Source organism: Melospiza georgiana, chromosome 3, assembly GCF_028018845.1.
Source record: "Melospiza georgiana isolate bMelGeo1 chromosome 3, bMelGeo1.pri, whole genome shotgun sequence".
Classification (NCBI taxonomy): domain Eukaryota; kingdom Metazoa; phylum Chordata; class Aves; order Passeriformes; family Passerellidae; genus Melospiza; species Melospiza georgiana.
The window spans coordinates 98,560,373-98,587,887 of NC_080432.1; the positions used below are offsets into that span (position 1 = coordinate 98,560,373).

Consider the following 27,515-nt stretch of genomic DNA (forward strand, 5'->3'; position numbering starts at 1 on the left):
TTCAGTGTGGTAACCAGATGTAGTGTCCTAATTGTTTTGGACTTCCTTTACTGTCAATAGAGAGAAATGGTACTTAAAGGGCAGAAGCAGATATCATTGATGACAGCTTAAGTGTAGGTATCCACACTCCATACTAGAGATGTGTAGATATCTAATGCTCACGTAGACAGATACCACGGCAGGATACTGGGAGTCTTACAGACTTCTTAGACTTTTGATTGAGAATCTGTAATCTGAAAAATAGGCAGCTCTCCTAGGAGTCAGTAAAAGCATACAAGTTTTGTCTAAAGGCTTATAAAGGAATAAGGACTGATAGGCTTCATACTTAAATATTCCATTATGGTGTTATTACAGAAGATTGTATCCCTTTCAACTATCAGCAATGGCAGCAAAGAGTAATGCATCTCATTCCAGAGGTAGACATTACACGCAAAGTGTGAAAGTCTATGTAGCTATCTAAGAAGTGAGGAGGCTGGAGGTAGCCAAGAATCTGGGAGGCGACACAGCCAGGACAGCTGCCCTTAACTGACCAAAGGGATATGCCACACCTTATGGCATTGTGTTAACCAGTAAATTTTTCAGTTGATTTTTCATTTCCTTACTAATCTAGTATGCATCTATACTTCAAAAGTTTGTGAAATCACCAGAGGCAAAAATCCATCTGCTTTAGCTACATCAGAATCTGAGCAGTAATCATAAGTCTGGGTTATTATTCATGATCTAATCCCTTTCTGTTTCTTTTACAGAACACTCTTTCTATTAAAAAGTCTCATATAGAGAGAAAAAGTATATGTGCTTGATGCATTTTATACAAATAATTACTGGGGTTTTTTTAATATTCCAGTTGTATTAAATCAGTTTGTTCTGTGAGGTCTGGTGAGTTCAGATGAAGATTGGATGCTTCATCTTTTTCATGAGAAAGGCAGGCTAATAAGGATAAGTTAAGTCAAAGCCATCAAGGGAAGTTCCTTGAATGTCAGTACCAATTTATATCCAAGAATGTCTAATATGTGAGGGGCAGGAAAGATAAAAGAAAGGATTTTTTTGAAAGTATTATCAGCCAAATTCCACTAATCAAAGTTAAACATTTTAGTGTCCTATTTTCTTCTGAAAATCTTTGAATTTGATTATTGACATCCTTACATCACCTGAAGTCTCCTTCTAAAAGAAAGAACAATTCCTAACGGTATCAGAAATTATGAATATATGCTCCTTATCAATATGTGTGAGCAAATAAAGACATGTTCTCTCACATACATATCTCTATATATATAATTGTATCTTTAATTCATGGCATATCCTAACCTGAAAAGCTCCCAAGACGCGGTGCTGTCATATCTCCACCATCGTATATTTCAAGGGAGTCCCAATTATGTTCAGTGGCAAAGCTGATGACCTGGATCTATAAAACAGGACCACAGAACTTCTTTAGGCCAACAAGCCATGTGCATCTTTAAATGTTCTAAAACCAGCAAAATGAAAAAAGAACACATAGCAAAGAAAATAAAAATAAGAGATCCAAACAAAAGACATATCAGTGAAAGGAACGTAAATGAAAAGTCAATATTCACTTTTTGCATTGTGATAACTTTTAGAAAATATGACACGAGGTAAGTAAGAAAGATTTTGCACATGTGTTGCATCATTTTGAATAATTACTCAAAGTGTAAATGAACAGATAGTCAAGATAGCTGCAGCACTCTCAAGGGACTCAGTAATACCCTGGCAGATAGAAAGAGTTGGTATTTGCATATCAGATTGAAGGACCGGGACTGCTTTCAATATACTACACAATTAGAACAGAAAACTGTTTGTTAATCACTTCTCATTCATACCCCTATGTGAAAATAAAGTAACATAAATAAAGCTAATCAAAAAACAATAATGAGAAATCCGAAGCACTAATATTTCAAGTACCCCACTCCCCAATATAGGATTACGAATTCATGAAATTTTTAGAGAAATAAACAAACAAAGTACTTAATATTCCATGCTTGACAGAATACAGACTTGCCTGAATACCTGATCCCTCAGTCACTATGATTTTCCACACACAATTCAAGCTGTTACCATAAGGTTCAGGGTAACCTGGTGAAAGAATAGTACCTCTGCGCTCAGTAAAATTCCCACTGCATGGCACTGAAAGAAAGAATTAGCACAAATCATTACACAACTTAAACCACTTTAGAGAACAGAGAAATACTAATAATTTTACTAAGATCAAGATAATTATAATAATTTGCTTTTGTAGCATAAACACATAGACATGAAGCAATCATCTGAACTTAGAATGCTCTTATCTAAAATATATCAATGATATCCAGCATAAGATACAACCTGCCCGAATAAACAATTTAGAAATGAACTTCATTTTGTATGTGTGCAGCCTAGAGCAGCACAGCAGCAGAGGCTTATCGTGTCTTACTTAGAGTAACAACAAACTGTAAAGACATAACATTAAACACAATCATGATGGACAGAAATCATGTGAATTTACCCACAGCCCAAGATAGTTCCAATATTGAATCTAGTGAATGAAGTGGTGTAGTACATTGAATGTTTTTTAGTGTATACACATTTGGTTCAATAAAGTTCAGGAAAACAGAACAACAACAACAAAAAACATAAAACCCCCCCAAAAAAACAAACAAACAAACAAAAAAAGCAAACAAAAAAAACCCCCAAAATAATATGCAGAAAATAGGATACCTGCATTTATTTTTAGAACACTCTAATTAATGCTAGAGTAAATTCTTAGGAGTAGCAACTTTTGAATAAAAATCCAAATAGGAAGAAGGTAAAAATATTTCAATGTTTACAAAAAAAAATTTTAGTGCTAAACATTATTTCAGTGCAGGTCTATTGACAGACTAAAGAAAATTAGTTATTCTTAAAAATGCTATCATAATACAATGTGCATTATGCTTTTGCTTGAAAAAAGAGATCATTATCCTATGTGTGATAGAAATACACAAGCACTGCCTTATAAAACAGGTAAAGACACTTCTGGAGAATTAAATTCTGTCTTCTATTTCAAGCTGTAGATAAGTCATGAAAATAATGACTGTTCAAGAAAATGTGCATCACACTTGTTCATATAATCTAAGTCATTATATGAAACAATATACTGCCTATGAGCCAGCTGGTACTCAATTATTTCTTGATATGGAAAACTGCTCTTTTAAATTGGGCATGACTGATATTAATCGAAGGAGAGTGAATATATGGGTTAAATACTATTTTCTGAAACAATTCCTGAATCCTAATTCAGAGACATGTGACAGAACAGACAATGTAAATGCAATTGCTTACCTACACAGCTTGGTACTGTGTCGTTCCACTGAGCTAAGGCATTTGGTACAGACTGACATCGGATGGCTTTTGAGCCTTGTAGCAGATAGCCAGGACTACACTCAAACCGAACAACAGAGCCTGCTGAAAACTCAGAGCCAATTCTCCTTCCATACCTAGGCTCTGGAACTGAGCTACACTGTGTATCGCTTGTGCGTGGAACAGCTGCATACAGAGAGAAAAATATAAAGTCAGGAACACAAAAGACAGTCATAATAAAAAAAACAGGCTAGTAAAAATGCTGATTGTTTCTTATGGGACAGAGCTTAATTCATGTTAGGTTCTCTGCTTCTGTATTCTCAAAGAATGGACTAGTGCTTTCATGGCTATTAGCTGGAATGCGGTTTGGGGCTGTGCCTCTGTACAGTCATATGAGTGCCGTGGCAGCTCGGAGACATTTTGACTTTGGATGCACAGCTTCAGGCACGACAAGATCAGTGGGTGTTTCTGTGGCCCTCCTCAATGACAGAAGACTACATCTACCTCCTACTTCATTTAATAAATATGGAGAAAAAATTTTATGGTGTAGCTAATCAGATATACAGAAAGCATAATAACTTAGAAAATTATTTTTACCAACAATTATTTTTACCAGTAATGTCTGGGAATTCATAAATCTGATGTGATACAAGAACAGTTAAAAGACTGCAAGCAATATATAAAGAGCAAAATAATAACATTCATTTGAAGTTCATGGGATAGTTTTACCTTTGGCTTCATTATTTATAAACACTTCTTGATTACAGGCATTTTTTATGCCTACTAACTTTTGCTATTGTGCCTGTTGCTCATATATAAAACTTGCTCTTACTACATATCATTTTGCAGTTAGCTAGTAAATGCCAATTTAAAAACAAACTATTTATATAGAAGTGACAGTGTGCAATATCATCTATGTTTTACAGTATAATAAAATAAAGGTAAATTAAAAATAATCTTATTAAATATATGAAATTTTTCTGTGTGAGCAGCATGTTCAAAAGCTTTGTTTGTTCAAGAATTAGTTTTAGAGTAACACTGCATCTAGATATGAATAAGTAACACCACAAAAATTGTCTGCCATTTAGTCCTTAAGTAAATGACACAAAATGGCACCAGGAAGGAGAAAAGAAAAAGAGAAGGTGAGTGTTACACTTTACTCCTGGAAGATTTCCAAGCATGGTGCTTCTGGCTCACTAATGTAAACAGAATCATAGCTATATTTAGTTTTATTTTACAGCATTACGTTTAAATTCCTTTGCTGACCTGTAAGAACGAAAGAGTTTCTATCTGTTCATGGGCACAACTGAACACACCCCCACCACACCTGCTCAGCTACGCCGGTTGCCAAGTAAAAGACAAGGTGTATAGAGCTTATACACACTTATTTTAATATTGATAACCTTACACTCATTCTATTTTTTTATACTGTCATTTGCTCCATTGAGAATCATAATTAAGTTTTAAGTACTTGTAAATGCTCTAAAAATTAACATTTCTTAACAAGTTGGATACGGAACAATAATTGAAATCAATTTTATCTTAAATCTAGCATTTAACATGCAACACATTTTAGCAGAACAATGAAAGTTGTCATTTATGATTACATTATGTTCTACCAGTTTAAGCATTGCTACCATATATAGCAGTTAGGCTTGCCCAAGTATTACTGAATGTAGAGAAAAGCTTTTTCTAAAAAGATTTAGAAATAACTAATACCACCAATAATAGAAAAATACGTTCTCTTTTTTATAATATGCAATGAATTGATTAGTCAGACAAAGTGAGACAAATTGTAATATGTATTTTTCTTCTTAATTAGTATGTTGGTTGGTTGCAGATTTTAACCTTGAAAGCTACAGAAAGTTTTAAAATGTACTCAGGATATAAAGAATGGTCAGAGGTAAACTAGCATACTCCTGGGTAAATGCACAATATGGCAAAACAAAAGCAAATCCATTTTATTATGTTTTTTAAAATATTTAAACACCTTACACAGCTTAAACAAACAACTTACCTTTCAGCAAACTTAATATACCTGCCTTTGTTCAAATAAATAGGAATTTGTCATTAAGTTCCCAACAGGACCTCAGTACCACACAGATGCTCTATGAAAGTTGTTCCCGCATGCAGTTCTAACCCTGTCAGGAAACCCTTCTGCACTTGTGGAAGGAAAATGATGAAACCATACTTCAAGGATTTCACAGTCACAGTTCTTCCTGATGATAACCCGCAGGTCAGATGCAGACTGCCAGGTCAATTCAGCCAACCCAGCTTGCTCTTTTTTGCTCTTTTATTTGGACTAACAGCCTATATGTTTGGCACTACAACTTCTGCCATGTAATTCAGCATTATCCATCCCTTGGTCAGGCCTCCTTGTTCAAATGGGCATTTTGGTCATGAGATAAATAATTCACAATTATGTGACAGAAAAGGGCTCAGTATATTCTTGTGGACAAAGCAGTTTATATTCAGGAAATTAAAACTTAATTATGCTTAATTTGTTACCAATTTTACACAAGCTTCTGATCACTGATTCAGGAACTAAAAAGAAAGAGGACACAAAAAATCAATCAAGTTAATTAAACAGTTTTACTTCATTCTCATCAGGCTCAGGTTCAACTTCAAACACCTGTCTTCTTCTCCTTTTTATCTACTTCTTGTGTCCATCTTTGTTGCACCAATGAGGTGAGAGGCAGCACAGGAAGTTGGGGTATGTGCTTTCTTTTTGCTTTTCCCCACCTCCCCTAACAATCTATTTAGCATTTTACTCATCTTTCTCTTCCTTTTTGCTTCTTCAGGTTTCCACATCATTCTGTTTCTGAATTTTTCTCCTCTAGCATGAGTCATCCATGGGCTACAGTTCCTCAAAGATGTCCCCTAGTGCAGAATAGTACTTTCACAGGCTGCCAACCCCTCTGGGGTGTTCTCCCTCCAGCAGGTGCGCTCCACAGGCCACAGCCCCTTCAGAAGTACAAGCCTTTGGCAGGAGTGCCTCTTCCCAAGAGCACCTCCAACAATCCCTCCAGCAGCACTGCCCAGGAGCACCTCTGCCCCAAAGCAGTTGTCACGCTCAGTTTCTGAGGCACCACACGTAACTCTGACTAGTGGGAATGTAGGCACGTGAGACGTGGCTCATAGCAGCTCCACAGGATGCTGTTTGTGAATGGTTCATGGTGGCTCAAGGCCTCCTCCCACACAGGCCACCACCTCAGCCACCTGCTAGTTAAACTTTTAGCTTCTCACATGCCCAAAGCTTATCTGTCTTACCTACATGAACTGACTGAAAATTTCAGCATTGCTCCTGGAGTACTTTTCATTCATTGTGTGAAAGAAACTCTTGCTCAGCTTCCCATGGGAATACCATCTTTCCTTATATATTTTTTTACTCAAATTTTTAAAAGAGAGGAAACTATAGAAAAAAAAATCCTTCCTATTTCTCTAATCCTTGCCTAGCAACCACATGTGGAGAATACCTACAGCAGCTGTGCAGACAAAGGATACTTATAAAGTCAGATTTAAGAACATCCTACGACTTTCAGTAATAGTAATAAATTGGGAAATTTGCATACATGCACTAGTAATCTACACTTATTTTTGTGTAACTAGACCTTTTAGCACCTATCAACACAGAATGCTAGATCATCTGGTTTCATTATAATATTCCCTTATGAAAGTTATTTTCCTGTGAGCAAGCTAACTCTGACATGATAGCAAATGTAAGGGCAGTTTACTAGCAGTTTACTCTTGAATTAGTTCACATACCAGAAATACTTTTTCAGACCAAAAGCTGACATTTTACTGAGATCAGTCCTGACAGCCAGAAACATCCATGGCTACAGTTGTATCAAATTATTCTATTGCCAGCAAGAAACACTCAATGACATTTAAAATTGACATTTTGCTCAGTTTTTCATGAGTTTTACTAATACTCTGTTAATGGTTACTGTGAGACAAGAAATGCTAAAGATAGAAAATCACATTTTTTTAATCCCCCTCTCCCCCTCCCCCCCCTTCGGTTTTAAAAAGAACTGCCTTAAGAAAAGATGCAATGCAAGCTATAGATAACAACAAAGTAAGGCTGTTCCTTACCTCCTCACACTGCTTAAAATGGGATTTAAATAGTTAATGTAAAAACTTAGCATAGTTTCTAATGTCTATAAAAAGTTAGGAAAAAAAGTTCTGTTTCTTTAAAAGCTGACAAAACTGACAGCTCAGCTGAAATGCCTCCAAGATTATTTCAGTTGGAAGAGACCAACAGCAATCATCCAACTGCCTTTCCAATTCAGGACTGACCAAGTTAAAACATGTTATTAAGGGCATTTTTCAAATACCTCTTCAACACTGACAGGCTCAGGGCATCGATCACCTCTCCAGGATGTCTGTTTTAAAGCAGGACATAATGTGTTGTGGTAGCACATATAAAAAGTAATACTAACAGACTTAGTTCTGCTCTCTAATTACATTTGGCAGACAATATGTGGCTGTGCATTTAATTTTTGTCACAAATTAGATCAACTTGATTGTTAAAGCCACAATCCTCTTTTACTCTTATTTTTGTCGTCTTCTTCATCCTAGTATACTAACTTTCTTAATAATCCACTTTAAAATATCAATTGACCTAATAAACTAGTTCATGTATTGTGTAACAAGTAAAAAAGATAAATATTAAAACCCCATCAATATTTGGATTGTAGAAAGGCAATTGCTTTTTAAGGAAGGAACTTTGTACTGCTGCAGCCTGAGTTATAAAAAATAGAGACTCTTGTTTCTTAGGTGATGTCATAGCAGGAAGACAAGCATAAGAAAGCCTGAAAAAAATCCCAGTCTTCTTGCATGTGATTGTTCTTAGCATATATCAACATACCTGACTCTAATATTTTGGAAGGCTCAATATTTATTTAGTCTGTTATTACAGGCACTCTTTACCTATTGCATTAATTACAAGGAAATGTGATCATCTGAGAAAAGAAATTAAGTCATAGATGACATATCCAGATAAAAAAAGTTTTTGAGAAAGTGGCATCACAAAAGCCATTAAATCTGAATCAGAAGCTAAAGCCCCTATCTGTGGGTTGCTCAAACCAGAAAGAATGTGAAATAAGGCAAGCAATAGCTTTTTCTCCCTTGAGCCTTCCTTTTAGCTTTTACCTATAGTGTTGTCAACCTATACTTCTCAAGATGTGTCAGAAAGGCATTCCATTTTCTATAGTAATTATCCTCCATTTTTCAGTAAATGTTTCATACCACTGTGAAACAAAATTGAAATCAGCCCAGTGGAAAAGTGAACAGGGAAGAAGGTCAGCCTGGAATAGAGGGCAATAAATAAAATGATTGACTTTGCAGACCAGATTACTGTGTTCAGTGTGAGAGTGGATGTCATTTCTAAAGTATTTAAGAGGCTAGCAAGCAGGTGGTCATTGGAAGTATGATCACATGCTTTATAAGGAGAGGAAAAAAAAATCTCAAAAAGATAGAGTTTATTAAATACCACTAACTTATTAAGCAATATATGCATATATATATATAACTATATTTAGTAATGCTCTTAAGATATATTTTAAAATATATTAAAATCCCATGGCATTTAAATAGCTTCATGATTTTTCTGAGACAAATAAAGCGACTTTTTCTGTCTCATTTTGCTCCTATTTGTTAAAATCTATTTCTTACAGTTAATAAAAGTATAAATGTCTGAAATGAGGCATAGCATTGTGCTCCCTTGGAAACTCCCTGTTCAATAGCACTCTATGTGTGTATATATACAGCTAATAGAATCATGGGGTTTTATCGCTATGAATTCTTCAAAAGCAGTAAAAAGTAACACTTCAGTCTTAACAATGACAGAAATATGTCATTCATATGCAAATGGATAAGAACTCAAATGCTGAAAGCTGTTTTCTAACTCCAAAGTTTATAGACCTCTTTTACGGTTAATTTTGGATAAGTTTTAATGCAAGTGTATGTAAGGTACTTTTGATGTGTAACAGTATTAATATCCAAGGGAGAATGTGCAGTCATGGTGATATCTTTCTATAAACACAGGAGTCAGAAGGCTTAACAATCAGTCCTACCAAGCTTCTTTAAACTGTGGAAATATTCTTGAGGTGAGACAGTTCTTTCCATTTATTTGTTGTGTCAAACTAGGACACCAGAACTTTTACGCTTCACTTTTACTAAAGTGAGCAGTGAGTGTCTCATTAAGCTTACTGGGTGTGTATGCAATACATCTAGTGAGCTGCCCAGAAGTCAGTCCCTTTGGGACTGCATTTGCTCCCTTACAGGCAGTGAATCTGTAAGCAATGCTCCCGGTGTCACCAGACTGCATTCAAGACTCATGGATCAGCCAAGTGTACTCAGCTGCCCAGCAGAATGCTAACAGACTTGGCCATGCTGTGACATTCTTGCATTTCAGCTGCAGTGTGCAGACATGCACAAAATGTCTCCTCAAGTTCAGCTGGGTCAGAAGCAGACCAGCAAGTCTCCCACCCACACTTCAGTACTGAAATTGATGGTCTCTGCCACAGCAATTTTCTCTCCGAGCTCTTTGAGACAGAATCCTTAGCAGCCTGAACAACAGCTCTTGAAAAATCAGCTGGGAATACTGAGAAAGACTAATACAATTAAGCACATTCCTAAACCCCTTGAGCTCACTCAGCAGTAAGGGAGCAACAGATTGGCAACTACTGAGACATACTCAAGTCTGTGGGGCAAGACAGGATAAACACAGACAACTGCTGTTAGAAAGCCAGTCTGCCAGCAGAAGTCCCTGATCTCTGAAAAAAGGTTAAGACTACACTCACATTTAAAGCAACGCATTAAGGCTTATGCAGAATTAAAAATCATACAGTTTGGAAATTGGTACCAGTGTCTTCCACCACAAGTAGACATGTTTACCTTGGTAAACAAAGTGAAACCCCCTGGCTGATGCCCCGCTCTTAGCACTGAATCGCAGAAGAATTTGATTAGATGTAGCCAAAGGCAATGTCTCTCCTACAAGTGGAAACAGAAAATAAATACACAAACCAGAAACAACAGTTGTAGCTCTTCAATACATAATTAAATATGCTGTTAAAACACACAGTTTCATGTTTTCCTCTATAGCTAAAGAAAACATAAATAGCATTGCACAAAATTAAATTTGCCATTGCCAGAATAAAAAGACAAGAGAAACCTTCTGGATTTACTGCAGCAGCTGGAACTAGAGCTCCAAGAAGCTACGTTACAAGAATCCTACTGCTGCTTGGGGCCAAAATTATCAGAAGACTTTTTAGTTAACTCTTTTCTGTGACTGTTTTGCCTTGCAAAACACATTAATCAAATGAAAGTATTTGAAATGCCACAGGAATCTCCATGGAATGTTTACCATTTCAAGACTAAAGCAGAGAGAGCAAACTCATGACTTGTTTTATGTAGTGGATTCAATAAATATGCGGTCACACGTGAATCATATTACATTATTAACTTTCTTATGGCATTGCAAATTTTATTTCTGATTTGAGCATTAATAAAAATATTTAATATACTTAATCTCCTTTCCTGGCATATTTGTCAGGAGTCATGATAAAAGTTCAATAATGAAACACTAGAGACAAAATTGCACTAGGTCTACAACAATTCCACTACATACGACGACTGTTTTTATTCTGTCTGTACTGTATGAACCCATATTTTATGAAATTCTTCAGAAATGAATGATGATTTAAAACATCATCTATAACTAAGTATCTAAGTCTTTCACTTTGATTAATTTTATATTATTGCAACTAGAGATTCCATGTAGGAGAATCCTATCCTGAATCAATGAAAATCAGATATGCCATAAGTAATAACAAAAACCAGAAGTTTAAATAGTATAAATCAAATAGATATGTTACATTCTGTCCTATTAAGTATTTATCCAATTATTCAAAGTAAAAACCAAGAAGCCAAAAATAGTCCTGTGTTGCAAAAATATTAAAGCAACATATAAACTCTCCAAAATACTAGAAATGCTTAACAAAACACATTAATAGCTGCAGAAATATAAAAAATATACTTACATATCACTGAAGATGAACACATTCATTATATATGCACACATTGGAAATTTGACCATGTTGCAATCCATATAAGATTAATTATCTTTTCACAGGGTCAACATTTTGCTGTAGTTACCTGAATGCAACAGCTGGCCTGCTTTTAGTCTAAGTGCATGTTTGCATACATTTTGTAAATACAAGTAATTTGTGTAAATTAGCCATTCAGAATATGTAGATGTGTATTTCAAAAGGTTTAGGGGCAGAGAAGACATTTATACCATCCAATCTGCCCTCTTACATTGCAATCTGAGAACTTCATTCAACTTTTTCTACACCCACCCCAGGATCAGTTCTTGCCTAAGCATATGTTCCAGAGTAATGTCTTGATTCAAAGATTTAGAAGGGTATTCCACTTCCCTTAGCCCCCTGTTCAAATAATTTTATTTCCAAAGTAATTTTATACCATTCTCCTGATTATTTTTTCCCATATGGAGCTGTGTAAGAAATGTATACTTCTTTATTAATTACCTGAGTGGGATCCAGACAGAGAACTAAGAAGTCTAGCCTGAGAGTTTTCTCCATCAAATAATTCTGCCACATCATTCAAAGCTGTCTGAAAATAGGCAAATTGTCCAAACACAACTAAATTTAAAAAAAAATTTAAAAAGAAAGGATAGAGAGGAAAAAAAATAAAAAAAGAGAAGATAAAAGAAGAACTTAGTTTTCAAAATTGAATTTAAGGATGTATTTCTGTTTGTCTTATTTATTAATGAATTTCTGTACAAACTTTTTCAACTTATATAGTTGTCTAATGTGATAAAACAGCTGCATTATATTTACATGCAAGAATATTTTTTTGTTTTCATTATTTCCATAATTAAATTAAAAGCAAGTTTATTAAATCATGCTTTCACCAAAACTGTGACCTCTAGTCAAACAAGTCTTATTGTTTAGGTACCTATGAGAATAAGAAAATGGAATATCTAAACAGAAAGGTTTGTAACAAAATTTCATTGCCAAATATAGCAACTATTAAGGATCACCTATTATGACATAGGATTAGTTGTTTACCTGGCTTTAATCTGAGGAATTTTTTTTAAACTTACTGATTTGTCAAATTTTTAAATTTGCATTAGTACTTAATTTATCAGAATGCTATAAAACCAGATCAAATATTAAAAAATACCAGTGTGTTACCAGTTTTGAAATATTGCTACACTTAATTTGCAGTTCATCCGTACATAATTTAAAGTATATTAATAAATTATTTAATATTACATCTCACTAAATATCAAATTGTTCCCCAAATTCAAATATCATCTAGCAATAGAAACATGAAATAAAACCAAGTCAATAAAAATATTATTTTGTTATTCCACCAACTATATTTTGTTTACAGTTGCGTCCTTGCAAGTTTCATTGTACACAAAAAGTACCAAATGCATTATGTTGTTGTGAATTAAGCCTTTTGGTAAATAATTAGTAAAATAAATCTTACTGCTATTTGTCTAGACTTGGGAAAAACCTGCTTTGCAGGAAACTACACCTAACATACTTGAGTTTTAGAGATTCTTTTCAAGCTTTTAGACACATTGGAATAATCATTTTGTGATTTTTCACAAACATTTCTGGTACTTTCATGCAGAATTGCTTCCACTGTACATCTTAAACAAATGTAATTCCACTCATTTCACCCTTTTCATAATGTGAAAGACAAAAAGTTAGAAAGTAAGAGGAATATTAGAGCTTTTTTGCTGACACCTGATTTTACTTTGCAGGAAGCATGAATGAATGATTATCCTGTGATGATGAATAATGTAAACAATGAAGGTATTCAGGATATGCTTAGATAGCAAACATAGATGTCTTATCTGAAGTCAGTTGGTTACTCTAGGGAGAAGTAAAAGGTTAAAATCCTAGAACCATTTTCCATGACAGTAATATATTTAGTTTTATAAGTAATTTGCAATACAATGTAAACCTAAGGTCATTACTCCAAATAAAGGACATTTAAACATGGACAGTGATAATGATTGACAATGTAGGACAATGATAATGATTGATAAATCAATAGAAGAAATTCTTACCAAATTCTTTAGGGACAGTTATTGAATAATGGCAAGTCTGTCCAGCAGTGTAATTATGAGGATAATTTGGTGATAAAACCACTCCCTCTGATCCAGTATACTGCCCTCCACACGGTGCTGGAAACAAATACAGAGAAACATGTTACATTAATTAGAGCTGTCTATATAAGTTACATCTGAAAAAAAAAATAATCTAAAGATCACAAAATGACACTTTACTGGTTTTGCTTTTGTTTGGTTTACCTGTTCTGAATTATCTTGTGTTCTTTCTCAAGACATAATTTTATTATAATTTCTTGAAAATTAGAATTCATGAAAGTTTTACTTGACTACAAGTATTCACATAGAACTGGAAATACAATTTATTTAATTGAAAGATACTGTAAACACAGGCTTTAGGTTGGGTTTTCATTTAAATATCTGTTTATATCTATCCATGTTAAAAACAGGTCAGGAAAATATATGGCATTGCATTAAAAATGGCACCAAGGAATACATAGATATGTTGAAACTTCTCTACAAATGACAAAAATTCTGCTTTGTGAAAGTATTGCTTGAATTGCTTTATTTTCATATCTTACTAGATAATTATGAAAATTGCATGTTAGATTATACATATAATAAAATCTTTGGCTTCATATGTATGCAAAAAATAAAGGCAACAGAAAGTTGAGAGAAACTTTTTAGAGCCACAGAAGTTAGAAGGCATGTTTAAGAATAGTGGAGCTCAAATCCCCAAGACAAGTCAACATTTACATGAGCAGTAGTTCTGTCTGTATTACGAGAAAAACAATGAACAGCGCATGCATGGCACGTTCCTCCATGTGTAGGCTGTAAATGTGGCATATTGAGGGACAGATGGAGGGGCTATTTTCAAGTTCTCAATATCTCCTTGTGCTGGATATTGAGTAAATAGATTTCTGTACACTGAAAACAAAGTACTGCTGTTACTCTTCTCACATTTTGGAAAATCCTGGCTTCCTATCAAAATCTTCATTAAAATATAAGTCTTGTATTAAAGTAGTTACATGCAATTAAGTTCTTTTTATTGTGAGAAATGATTTCATAAAAAACAATGGTTTTCAGCAGGATAACAGATTGTTGTAAGAAGTTATCTTACCCAAGAAACCAACAATGAAATTATTTTATAAATAAATAAATGGATAAATACGGTTATTTTAAAATAGCACCATCACAATAATTTGCTTTTAAGCAATGAAGACATCATTCCACTATAAAACACAAAATAAATCAATGTTACCCTGCTGTGGGCGCCTTGCATAAAGCAGAGTACATACAACCTCACAGCTTCCTGGAAGCTGACTCAGAGGAGGACCTGTGGCCCAGGTGACAGCAGGGTCACTGGTGAGCGGCTGTGAAAGGGCCCTTTAACCAACTCCTGGCTCTGCAGACCTGGCTCAGGCGCTGTGGAGCTCTGCCTAGTGAGTGAGCCTGTGCTTTGGACATGCTTGGCTCTTAGCCCCTGCTGAGCAGATCTGTTCTTGCTCCTCCCTAACAGGTCTTTAAAATCATGCTTGAAATACCTGCACAAGTCTGACGTCCTTACACAAAAAGGCAGCAATTAATACTACAAATCCACATCTTCTCTTAGCTGCTTATATGAATTATTCAAAAATCCAATGTAATGATAGCTGATGAGAAGTTTGATCTATCAGTAGGCAGAACAGGATTGTGTGGCTGAGGTGAAAGTCAAATATCACCAGGAATTAGTTCATGGCATGAATTTAAAATCTTCATTATTTTCTTCTCTTCTTGCTTTGAGACTATCAGAAAATATGCTACAAAGTCTGATTACCCCATGAAATTCTCAAGTCATGAACATTTTATTTCAATGAAGGTGCATCACACTTAATTTAAAACAAACTCTAAAGTTATGGAGTTATAGAAACATTTCCTTCTGTGTTTTTCTAAAATTAGAGTCTAAAATTTTGAAGGAGATTATTTTGAATTATTTTGAATTAAATTATGAATATTATTTTTCAACATAAATAAATTAGTACTTTATGGACTTTATTAACTAATATACGTAACTACTTTTTGATTTGTTAAAATTGTTCCACATATATATATATACACAACACAAACACTGAAACAAGGAATAGAAGATAAATTAGTTAGCCACGGTTCTGAGATGTCACTCTTATTTTCTGCCTCAGTAACTATAATTCTTACTCTAAGGTGACAATCAATGCAGCATTAAGATGGTTGTGATAGCTTTTCTAAATAATATTGGGTGTGCAAAGAATCTTACATATAACCTTGCAATCATTATAAGAACATGTGTTGATTCTAGAGTTTAAGATATTTTTAAATACTTAATATATTATTGACTAAGGGATAGTCCAAAACTCATCTTAATTCTTATTTTTTTATCTCTTTTTTTTTTTTCACAAGATGTATGTGTGGAAATAGTGGAAATAGCCTTAAACAATGAGAAGTTGTATTAACTGGGCAGACAAGGGAAGTGGTAAGAAAACAGTACATACCATTACAAGATGGTAATGCTCTGTTCCAAGCCGGCTTTCCATCTGCACCAATTACACATGTTATAGTTGAAGGTTCAATAATCTTATATCCAGAATCACACTGGTAAGTAATAGTTGAACCAAGCTTAAAGTCTGTTCCCATTCTTGTACCGTTCATGATGTTTCCAGGATCAAAACAAGCTTCCCGTGGCTTTTCTGTTAAAATGAATTACAGAAAATCTATATATACTTTCAATTAAAACAAAAAAAAAAAAGGTGAAACAAACTATTCTCAGTGTTTTTTTTTAGACAGTTTAATTTATTCAACAGCCTATTAATATATTATTCTTGTTGAATCATGTATCATGGATGTTTGCTCAAGATTGATTATCTGGAAGAGGAAATTATAATGAAGCTGAAGCTGAACTACTCCAATAACGTTTCATATTTAGTATTTAGAAGAAGAATGACCAGTTCTAGAATTCACCACTTCCATATGTATATTTGTGACAAAAGGAAGAGTAGGGAAAATGTGAGTCCTTTCCAGAAAGAAATGGGAGACCCGGTTACTCAGGTTACCCAGGACATGGAAACGGCTGAGGTAGTAAACAACAAGGGAATGCAGTGATAGGACAAGGAAGAGTGGCTTCAAACTGAAAGAGAGTGGGTTTAGATAAAATATAAGGAAGGCATCCTTTACCATGAGGGTGGTGAGGCACTGGAACAGTGCTCAGAGAAGTTTGGGATGTCACCTCCCTGGAAGTGTTCAAGGTCAGGCTGGATGGGGCTTTGAGCAACCCAGTCTAGAGGAAGGTGTCTCTACCATGGCAGGGGCGTTGGAATTAGGTGATCTTTAAGTCCCTTCCAACTCAAAACTGTTCTATAATTTTATACAATTTATATCAAGTACTAAATAATACACATCTGAAAAATATTAAATTATTAGGCAAAAATATACTCTCTGTTGAGTACAATAACTTTTTAAAATACAGTATTATGTTCTTGTATCTTTTATTTTTTTCTCATTATAATTTCATCTAACTCTCAGTTGCATAGAGGAACTCATATCACACTATGCTGAGAACAAAACATAGACACAGTGAAAATGTGTATGCAAATTTTCAATCGCCATCTTTATCTCTTTATCTCCTTCTGCTTAACATCTCATTTTCTTTCCTTGCAGGCCTTGCAGACTTCCTGCAACAAATTGTTTTCCATTTTGGATATTTTGTTTAGATGGGGACAAATAGTCTAATATTTCATCTATGGCAATATGAAAATTACTTTGGGAAGAACCTTGCACACATGGAGAATAATGCATTATGCTGGATGGCAGATGAAGACTAAATATTAAAATTCTTTCATAGTTATTTTTCACTCCTTTTTCTTTTATAGGTATATTTTTTCTGTATTTCTTAGATCTTTTTGTTCTTCATTTTTAACATGTATATTAATGTGGTTTGCTTCAATTGCCAAGAATAAGAAGCTGAGGCAGCACTTCTGCTGCTGAAAAACAGCTTGATAAAACTCAGTAAAGATTATAATTAAGCCACTGACAACATCTGTGACTGGAAACCAGCATCTTCAGTGATTGTCTGGCTTTAAAAAACACTCAGCATATCCAAGTCTCTATCTAGTAAGAGACATCTTCTGCAAAAAAAAAAAAAGCAAATACTATCTAGTAATATTAATTTAAAAATGCATTTGTGGGTTGAAAACAATGTGGAAAGGAAAATGTATTGGTATGTATTGACAAGAAGGAGGAAGTAGTCAGGGTATGACAGTTCTTGTGTAAGTTCTTGGGAAAAGAAAATTTTGCTATTGTCAAACTTTTTTCCGAATGTTACTTTTGATGTGCATCTTCTACCTATTTTATTTTTTTTTCTGGAAGATGAAAATGTGCATAAGTTATGTGAAAGAGATTTCATTAAACAGGTTTTCAGTGTTCCTTCACACATTAATAGAAAAGAGTTTTTAAAACACACATTGATGCATAAAGGTATTTGGCAGTTCAGTTATGAGTACATAAAGAAGAAACCAGATTTGAGTCTCAATAATTGCTAAGTAACAAACATTTTTTCCCTTTTATTTAGACTACAATGAGAACAGTACCTTTATAGTCAATGGCAAATCCTGACATTCCAACAGAAGCATCACTGCGAAAAGCCAGAAACAGACTGTTACCACTGCTCTCTATTCTTTCAGGAGCCTGTGAGCCTTGAAAACTGCCAATTAGAGGACTGTTGGAATCTTCTCCTTCATAAATATGTAGAAAATCATAACTGGGTTCCATATTGAAACTGAAAATAAAGAGAAAAAATAATTAGGTCTTCGGGTTTTTTCACTGAGTTAAACATTACTGTGACTGTAGTTGCCAATTTTCTGCCCAACACATTTTCTTCTCCAGAAATAAATGTCTTTTTAAACATGATTCACAGTAAAAAAATTCACTTGGAGTTCTTTTTGTCATTGATATGAACACCTTAAGCTTTCCAAAAGCCATTATGAATATCCTCCCACCTACCTGTAACACCTTTCTCAAGACCATGGAATCATGATTCAGAAAGGCTGCCTCTGACCAGAGGACCAAAGGAATGATCCAAAAAAGTAGCTTGAATTAAAAGTCCTGCTTTTATTTGGCTAAACTGGATGACACTAAGTCCACCCATTACAAACATATTTATCATTTTACAAATGAGATGCTTTCATGGATAGACCATTACCTTGGAACTTGTCTTTGTTCTTACCCCGATAATATCAGACATGATAAACTAATGTGAATTAATATTAATTCTCACTAAACCATGCTCTATGCTATATTTTATGACATTTATATGTTTTGAAAAGAAATTATGAATATGAATGGAATGTCTTTCAGAGGAAAATGAGGTGACTTCAGGAGAGGCCCCTGCTCTCTGGAAGGTGGCCAATGTTACTGCAATTTACAAAAAGGGTGCAAGAGAAAAACCAAGGAGATCCAGGCCTGTCTAACTTCAGCTGCTGAAAAGTGTTGGTATTACTGGACTGCAACCATTTAGAAAATTTATTGGAAGTATAGCATAAACAGAAAATTCCATTATATTTCTCATAATATACTCCCTGCAATAATAGTCACAAACAAATCTGAATGCTGAGTAACTGTAAGTTTCTTTCATCTTATTTGAAATGGAGCATTTGAGTCGAGTTTTTAGGCAATCCAAAGAAAAACACTGCTTACTACACCTATCATGTGACATCTTCAAGAGTGTAATTAGTAGAGAACTATTCTCTATAATGCTGTTTAATAAAATACCAGAAAAAGATAATTACTTCATTTTTTATTATCTAATTTCAAGTACCTTAGGATTCCATTCTTTAATTTTGTGTCTATCAATAGCTTTTAGAAAATAAACTGCAGTCTGTAATTAAAGAAATCAAATTTTATTTTAGTTTGGTGTTGTTTGGTTGTTGTTGTTGTTGTTTTGGTATTATGTTGCTTTTTTTTTTTCACAGAAAGGGTACAAATATTATACAGCAAAATTCTCAGCATACCACTATCTCCTCCTAAAAGAATCACAACTCATCAACATTCCACTGAAGTCAACAGCAACTTTATCATTCTCAGCTTTAAAATCACACTTAAAACACAGTATCAAAAAATGAAAAAAATTGCATTTGCATCCACAGATACAGCAAGCAAGATGATTATATAGGACTGATTCAATTAGAAATGACAAACAGAATGCATGAATATGACTATATGCATGAACTTCAACTTGTAAAAATCAATGCAACACATATAGGTTGATTATGGAAAACAGAGGAAATAATTAAAATTATGAAACAATATTATCTCAGTGTCTTTCTTGACTAAGTAGAACAATATTTTTTTCCTGATCTATGCATTTTAAGCAAAGTATATTTAGGCTGTATTTCTAAAAAACCTGGAAGAACTGACTTACATATAGAATTTTCACTACTCTTTCAGTCTCAATATTAGTTACAACAGCATAAATCAAGCACTTCTACAAATTAATATGGTCTTTAAATGATTTTTATTTGATATTTCACAGAAAGTTTTGTTTTTTAGGAACATACTGGATAGCAAATGTACCATATGGCTGTACAACTTTCTTTTACATTATTTGGAAACAATGATATAGCACATATTAGATATATGCTCCAGGACATAGATAGGAAATTTAATTAGAAGCTTTAAGGAATTATAAATATTGCCATTTTTAGATTTGACATTTGAAACCCTTTAAAACAAAGGCATTCATAGAGAAATGGTACCTTTTGAATATCAAGGCAATGACAAAGTCAGGGTTTACTTTTATTCTCCAGTCACACTCTTTCCCAGGAGGATAAGGCTGTGGATAGTTAGGCGACAGAATAACTCCTGCTGGGCCTGTCAGGTTTCCACCACATGCAGCTGTCACAATGCAAAAAGAAATAGGAATATAGTCACACATTAAATTCACAAACACATATTAGCTGATAATTAGAAGAAAATTACTTCTACGTTTACCAAAATTAATATAATTTTAAATACAGAACTTTCCCACTTCCTGTAAGCAAAAAAAAGTTCCATTTTCCTCCAAAAAAAATGATCTCTGTTCATATGCAAAAGTGGTAAAAGAAGAAATTTTTCTAAAGGAATAAAAATAAGACCTTAAATATATTTTTGGTATTAATGCTGTCTCTATCATGCTTAAAATTTCTTATGTGCTGAAGATACTTTAAAAACTGGGGAAGCTCAATAGTACGACTCAGGATGCAGTTTCTATTGACCAAAGATGTTGCAGAAACCAATTTGATTCACTTTCTAAAAGATATTTCCCAAATCAAAAATCAAATACGCTCATTTTGTTACCATCAATTGAACTTTTAAACAGATACAGAATCCTACTCTCATAGATGATAATCACATCCATAAAGTCTAACAAAAGTACATCTAACAAAAAAGTAAAGTAGTCAAGACAGGCTGCATCTACATCACCAAGTCAAGTAAACAAAGAGAAACACACTTATAGTGCAAAACAGTTGGTACTAAGGATTTGGAATTTACTTGAAACATTTTAAAGAGATTTCTTCTCAGGCCATTCCATTTATAAGTCAGCATACTAAAGTATGGACTTTATGAAAATAAAGTCCTTTTAAAATGAGATATAATGGCTTTACAGAACTCTTAAGGTTTCTACTATTGTCATGTCTACACTAACAATTACTTTAATCTGCTTTCTGCTTCAAAGTCACCTTGAGTATATGGAAGAATAGCAGTAATTATGTATATATTTTTTTTCTCTCTTTCTTTCTGTCTTATTTCCTTCTTTCTTTTAGGTTTGTTTTATTGGGGTTTCATACTAGATTTTAAAGAAACATGGAGTGATTAAAATTGCTATTTGAAATAAAAATATTAATCTTCTCAATTTAGATACCATATACATTATTTTAACTTTTTTCTTTAGATATTTACTTTGTGAATGATCCCAATATATTTAGTAAGCATTTTCACACTGCTTTGTACACTGCACACAAGGTATCCAGATGATAGTATGCTGATTACAGGCTTCTCCAATTCTGTTAACATGGAGTCAGAGAAACTATCCTTGAATCCTTCACAGTAGTCTTACTTCAGAGAAACAGAGGGACTGCAGTTGTTTAAGGATATGTTATTAAGGATATGCTATTTTGGAAAGTGTCAGTCCAAAATGCCTTATAGAAAGGAATAACATCTTTATTCCAGTAATATTCTATCTGGAATTTAGCATTGCTAAAGCAAGTCTTCATTTAATTATAAATCAGTAGGCAACAAAATAACAAGGATTTACAAAATTACTATGCCTAGCAGAAAAAATTTGCAGATGTTGATTACTCCTAGAAAATCTACATTAATGACCTGAAAAATACAATTCAGCAAAACTTCTAAGCCTGCAATTATTGTCTACTGGCAAGAACCTCAGGGAAACCTTTACACAATCTAGTGCTATGGATCCACCCTCTCCTGATGCTATGGAAATATATCTAATTTCTTTCAACAGCACTGTCACTTGGATCCCCTCCTCTGCATCTACTTTTACCAATAAGTATCCATCTTCTAAGGTATTGCACAGGATGCGTACCTAGTCTGTAAGATAACTCAGAAATATATATATAAATATTATATATATAAAAATATTTTGGGAATAAATAATGGATACCTAGTTTATGTAACCAAACTATTATATAGAAGAACATTTTAATGTAACCATTTCAACATGAATATTTTTATCCAAATCACCACTTCTGTTTATTTATTTCTCTTAGATTTTGTAATTTTTAAACTTTTATGGAGTTTAAGAATAAAGTAAGAAAATCATACCCCAAAAATACTGTTAATCAGGAGAACAAGACTGAGGTTGTCTGTAAGTACAAAATAACTGAGCTCTGCAGAGATCATCACTCCAGCACGAGCACCATAAGCACAGTAATTGGACAAGAAATCTGATGTGTATCAGTCCTAAACAGAGACTAACATCTCATCTTAATACCTATGCATGTGGGGGGATCAGGTTGCCAAAAGAACCGGTTATTCAGTTGCACACACGTAATTTTAGCCTGCCCTTGCAGCTGATAGCCTGGGTCACACTGGAAGGTGGTGGTGTCTCCAGGTTCCCTGCTGTCTCCATATCTAGTGCCATTCTGTGGTGTCCCAGGATCATTACAAGTTGATGCAATGGAAGCTGCAAGGGAATGATGAAAGAAGAGATGTAAGGTTTACCCTGCACAATCAAATGCACAACAGGTTCACATTAGCATTCCAACCAGAGGCAGTATTGTTTACTCTTCAGGTAATGCAGGAAGGAACTTTGTTCCTTTACTTTTACAAAAATCTGCCCACTGAGATACATCATGATTATGTTGACTTCCTGCCAGTGTCTTTAGTATAAAATATGGACTGATTTTGTTCAGTTAGCACATCAAAAGAACTAATAATTCCTTTTCTCTCTTTAATATTCTGGTTATCAAAAGATTTTTGATACCTTTTGCACAATAGGGTAAGTATAACGTTATAAAAAATATTGTTCTATAGTCCTACTATCCTGCAGGGTGCAAATCCTCCTTACCCATCTGGATAAATCAAACAGCAGTTTATGCAGCCCTGAAGTTTTCATTTCAGGGACAAAAAACAACTTTCTTAGAGATAATTTAAACTGAATCTTAGGAAAAATACCTCACTATGATCAATTTTCAGTAGCTGGATATGGATTTTGCTTTCTAAAAGACGATATTATTTAAAAAGCAATTTTAAACTAAACAGAGCAATCAGTACGACAATGCAAATAATCACTCAGAAAGTGGATACACAGATCCACATCTAATGCAGATTTCTGGAAGATGTCAGGTCTCTTCTGCCTTTGGGTTCTCTTCTAATGGCTTCAGGTATTGACATCCTGAGTTACAATAAACTTTGCAGTCTTCCATGGGAAAGAAGGTCCATCTCTTGAGACGAATGTCCCTACTGAATTGCACTGTTCCCTATCAGTCCTTACCCAAGCACCTTTTTTCAAAGAACTGACTACAACTGCGAACAAAAACCAAAATAAGAAGTCATAAATCCAGTTATGTCACAGTTGCCATGAGTGGTACTGTGTTTACCACCAGTATGCAATCTTCCTGTTCATAATAATTCATTTGCTGAATTAACTGCTGCATCTACTCCTTCTGTCCACACCAAAAGAGTACACCACTATAAGAAACAGCACGAGCAGCTAAATGTTTGCCAACTTGAAACAACAGGATGTACAACTGGAATAATTTTAGATTTTTTTTTCTCCCTGTGTTGTAAATTTTAAGAAGAGAGAAAGGTTGAAAAAAAATAAAAACAGTAAAAGAAGAAACAACCAACAGGTCTTAAAGTGGATTTACGCATATTCTAGTGTATTGATGGTCACAGATAAATCACAGAAATCGTAAAACATCTTTATGGGAGAATTCATGGATTATTATAATTAACATTTAGAAACACTTAGAAACACAGAAACTTTGTTTAACATTTTATTATTCATAGTTTTCTGTTCTTGATTCCATTTCAAAACAATAGATCTCATACTTTGGATCGCTCCTATATGTAAATGAAGTAAAAGACATGGTAGGTTTTTAACTGTGGTAAACTTTTTTCCCCTAGGAATTAAAATAATAGCTGTCACTACTAATGAGTACTGTGCAAGGATTCCCCAGGCACCACTCTGACAACTTGTGTGACACCCCATAGGAGTGCAGTTTACTAAAAGTATGTTTGGCCACAAGGGAATGAAAGTATGGTCGCAACCTCAGAGAAGTTTTTCCTGATGTGACAGACAACAGCAGCTCTGAACAATGGATTGCTCTAGTGCACATCTGTTAAAGACTTGTAATTCTTCCAAATAAATGAGCACAAGCCAATCTCTGCTATTAATTGCTGTCATTTTTTAACATATCTCTGAATAGATTAATTTTCTTCTTAAAAGGCTATGCTATATAATATCTCAGCAAACACTTTCCCCATTTTAACTGTGTCAAGTATCCATCAATTAGAAAGGACAGATGCCTTCTAATAATAATTTCACTGTTAATCTCCATTTCTCATATACAAAGTTCTAAATTTTAAAAATTATCACAGATATTTATTAAGCACCAAAATATTCTTTACACTTTTGGTATTGCAGCCTCAGAAGTTATTTCACGTATTTGAAACCAACAACTTATTGCGCCAAATAAACTTGATCCTAATTAAATAGAGCACCAAACATTTAAGCACTGATGTGCCATCTAGTAAAGTGAGCATTTAGACAGACTGTCAACTTCTTAACTTGCCTCCTTTCCAAGTTGTTTTACTTCTCAAGAATCCCAAGAGATTCTGTAACTGCGTGAAAATTACAAGTCTGATATTTCTTCATTTGGTATTTTTCAAATATCTGAAGGGTATAGAGGTCATATGCATTTATAAAAAATCCTGAAATTAAAAATCACCAGCTTTCTGCTCTTCTTTTATAACATTTAACAAGTAAAACATACACACTGTAAAGCAAGGAAAGCAATAACTATTTTTTAAGGTCAAGGACACAAAATCAAACTAAATTACATAGTTAGACTTTTACAAAATGACTGAGAAAACTTAGGTTCCTAAAATGGGATAGCCAGGAGAAAAGATGTGAATGTCACTAAGCTGGAAAATAAGTAATTGCTGCTTCTCAACTCTTGCATATGTGCTTTAAGCCTTAAGCCTAGATGATACTCAGTGGGTTATAGAGTAATTCTCTGTACAGATTTCCATCTCTTAATGTCTCATCTGCTCAGAGCAGAACAAGCTTCTGTGTACATTAAAGTTGGAACTCAGAGGTAGGTTCCAGAAGAATAGACAGCTGAGAAAACCACAGATTGCCAAGGAATGTTCAGACCTCCATATGTAGACAGCCACTGTGTTAAGCCTTCCTGATTGTAATTTAAGAATCTTTCACAATCAAATTTAAGATTTTATTTTGTATTTTGTCCTCAAATTATATTTCAAAGTTGTTTTAAAATTGAACTGAAAATCAATAGGAGACTGCTTTTGAGAATATGACACTATACTTGCAGGTCTGTAGACCTGCGAGCAAAATGTTAGATTTTTGCCTAATCTATTTTTTACATCATTTTTAGCTGGTATTCTATTGTACCTTAAGGAAATAAAAACATCACCTTCATCCCCATAATTTTCACTATGGTTGTGGTAACAATCATATAAGCCATTTGCTGTAATTTTGCTGTAATGTTGTGCTACAAACACCATTTTATTTCTAGTCCACATGGTTATAAAAACCATTATAAAAAAATTTAGACTTTTCCAGGCTTTTAAATTGCACACGCCTCTCTTCTTTAGTGCATTGTGTTTGCATAATAATAAGCTTGAAAAGGAATTCTGCTTATCAAAGCTTAGATGTTCATGGATTTGCAGTGATTTCAGACTAACATTGTGAAACAAAGAATAGTGTGTGTTCTCCAAAAAGTAACTCATATAACATATGTAAATGTACAGACTAAATACTGTGCAAATCAGCATCAACAGCATATTTAAATGTCATGTATTGTCTAAGAATGTAAAAAAAAAAAAGTAACCCAAATGCCAATGCAGCCTCTTTATTAAAGTCTGGAGTACAAAAGCTCGTAATTTTAGAGTTAACTACCAAACTAATCTACAAGATTCATTTTCGCTTAGTTCCGCAGGAACCAAATGAAGAACTGCTACACTCTGTGAGGCTGAGGATGCCTTCCCCAGGCCATGCATGGATTAGATTATGGATAGGAAGGCAGTGACAGTTTCATTACCATGTTTTCATCACCATGTTATTGTGAACATGAAACGCAACATTCATCAGACAGCAAAAGACACTGCACTGTGGAACTATTAGGTTACAGACTTGAAAATTGTTGACTTCTTGTGTCTTGTGTCCTTTTATTTTTGTTTTAACAAGGGTTGCCCTAATGGATTTAATTTTTATTGAACTCAATTTATTTAGTTAGTAAGGCAGATACGTGATTCTGCATTATTTATTGTGAATTTCTTTAAAAGACATCTTTGTGCTAGCTCCTTTTCCCCAAAAATTTAATTGTGAATCAATCTGGAACAATTACATGATGAATTCTAGCAGTGAAGGCTCTGTCATGGAAATTCTTATACTATTTAAGTGTGGCAAGTTAGGCCATTAAGCCAGTGATTAAAAGATATGTCACAGTAAAGGAATAATTTTCAAGACAACAGTACTCAGTTCTAGATGGGTGACACAGTTACTGTAAAAGTTGGTGCTGCCAAACAAATGATCAAATGGAATTCCAAAGCTAGACACAAGTAGAAATCATTGCTTAAGCAGATTTGTCGTATTAAGCCCAGTGCAATTAGGAACATCCAAATAGCTGATAGTTAAGTTTTTGCCAGAGGAAATAAGTTGTCAACAGATGTGTCAACATCTGACAGAATAATTTCCAAATAATTGTTGTAATTACAATTAGTATAAGTTGCTTACTTGTATTATCATAATTGGTGACTTGTGTTGTTAATTTAAAGACTTAGACATCTTTAGACATCACTGCTTCTCTCTGCATATACTTGAAGAGCAAAGTTTTAAAATGTTGAGAAAATAAGCAAACAACAGAAAAATAAAAAGTGGACTAAACCAACTATACAAATGCCTTGGTGTTGTGTCTTTGCTTTTAATAATATGAGTGTCCAAAGTTCTTCTAATAAGACAGAAATATTAAAATAAATTGAGAAAAAGTGTTTTGCTGCTTAATTAACATCCTGACTGTTGTTTTACACAAAATACAAATCAGATCTTTGCTTGTATGAAAGCAGAGATAGGCACATTTTTAATTAAAGTGTATGCTTACACAACACCATAACTAAGAGAAATTTACAATACTCCAGAACCAGGGACATGCATAGAAAATTTACATAGACAGGTCTGACTCTAGAAAAGCCCGGTTTTGGGGTTTTTTTCAATTTTAAGAAGAATGTGAATAAAATCCTTTGATGTATTATTTGACTTGAGGACCAAAATCTAGAAAACCACATAAAGAACTATAAATTAATCATTTAGTTGAAGAAAAAGATA

The 27,515-nt window shown here is 34.0% G+C and overlaps 1 protein-coding gene across 2 annotated transcripts in view; it reads right to left on the bottom strand.

Annotated features, from left to right (window-relative positions):
• CSMD1 (CUB and Sushi multiple domains 1) overlaps positions 1–27,515 on the bottom strand; it is a 1,052,613-nt gene that overhangs the window by 144,993 nt on the left and 880,105 nt on the right. For both annotated transcript variants that reach the window (XM_058020501.1, XM_058020500.1), the window contains exons 27-36: positions 22,437–22,628; positions 20,200–20,338; positions 18,037–18,224; positions 15,946–16,140; positions 13,439–13,555; positions 11,880–11,993; positions 10,228–10,323; positions 3,313–3,516; positions 2,015–2,139; positions 1,306–1,402 (exon numbers count right to left, since the gene is read on the bottom strand). In XM_058020501.1, coding sequence (XP_057876484.1) covers positions 1,306–1,402; positions 2,015–2,139; positions 3,313–3,516; positions 10,228–10,323; positions 11,880–11,993; positions 13,439–13,555; positions 15,946–16,140; positions 18,037–18,224; positions 20,200–20,338; positions 22,437–22,628 — 1,467 coding nt within the window. The remainder of the gene's footprint in view (positions 1–1,305; positions 1,403–2,014; positions 2,140–3,312; positions 3,517–10,227; positions 10,324–11,879; positions 11,994–13,438; positions 13,556–15,945; positions 16,141–18,036; positions 18,225–20,199; positions 20,339–22,436; positions 22,629–27,515) is intronic.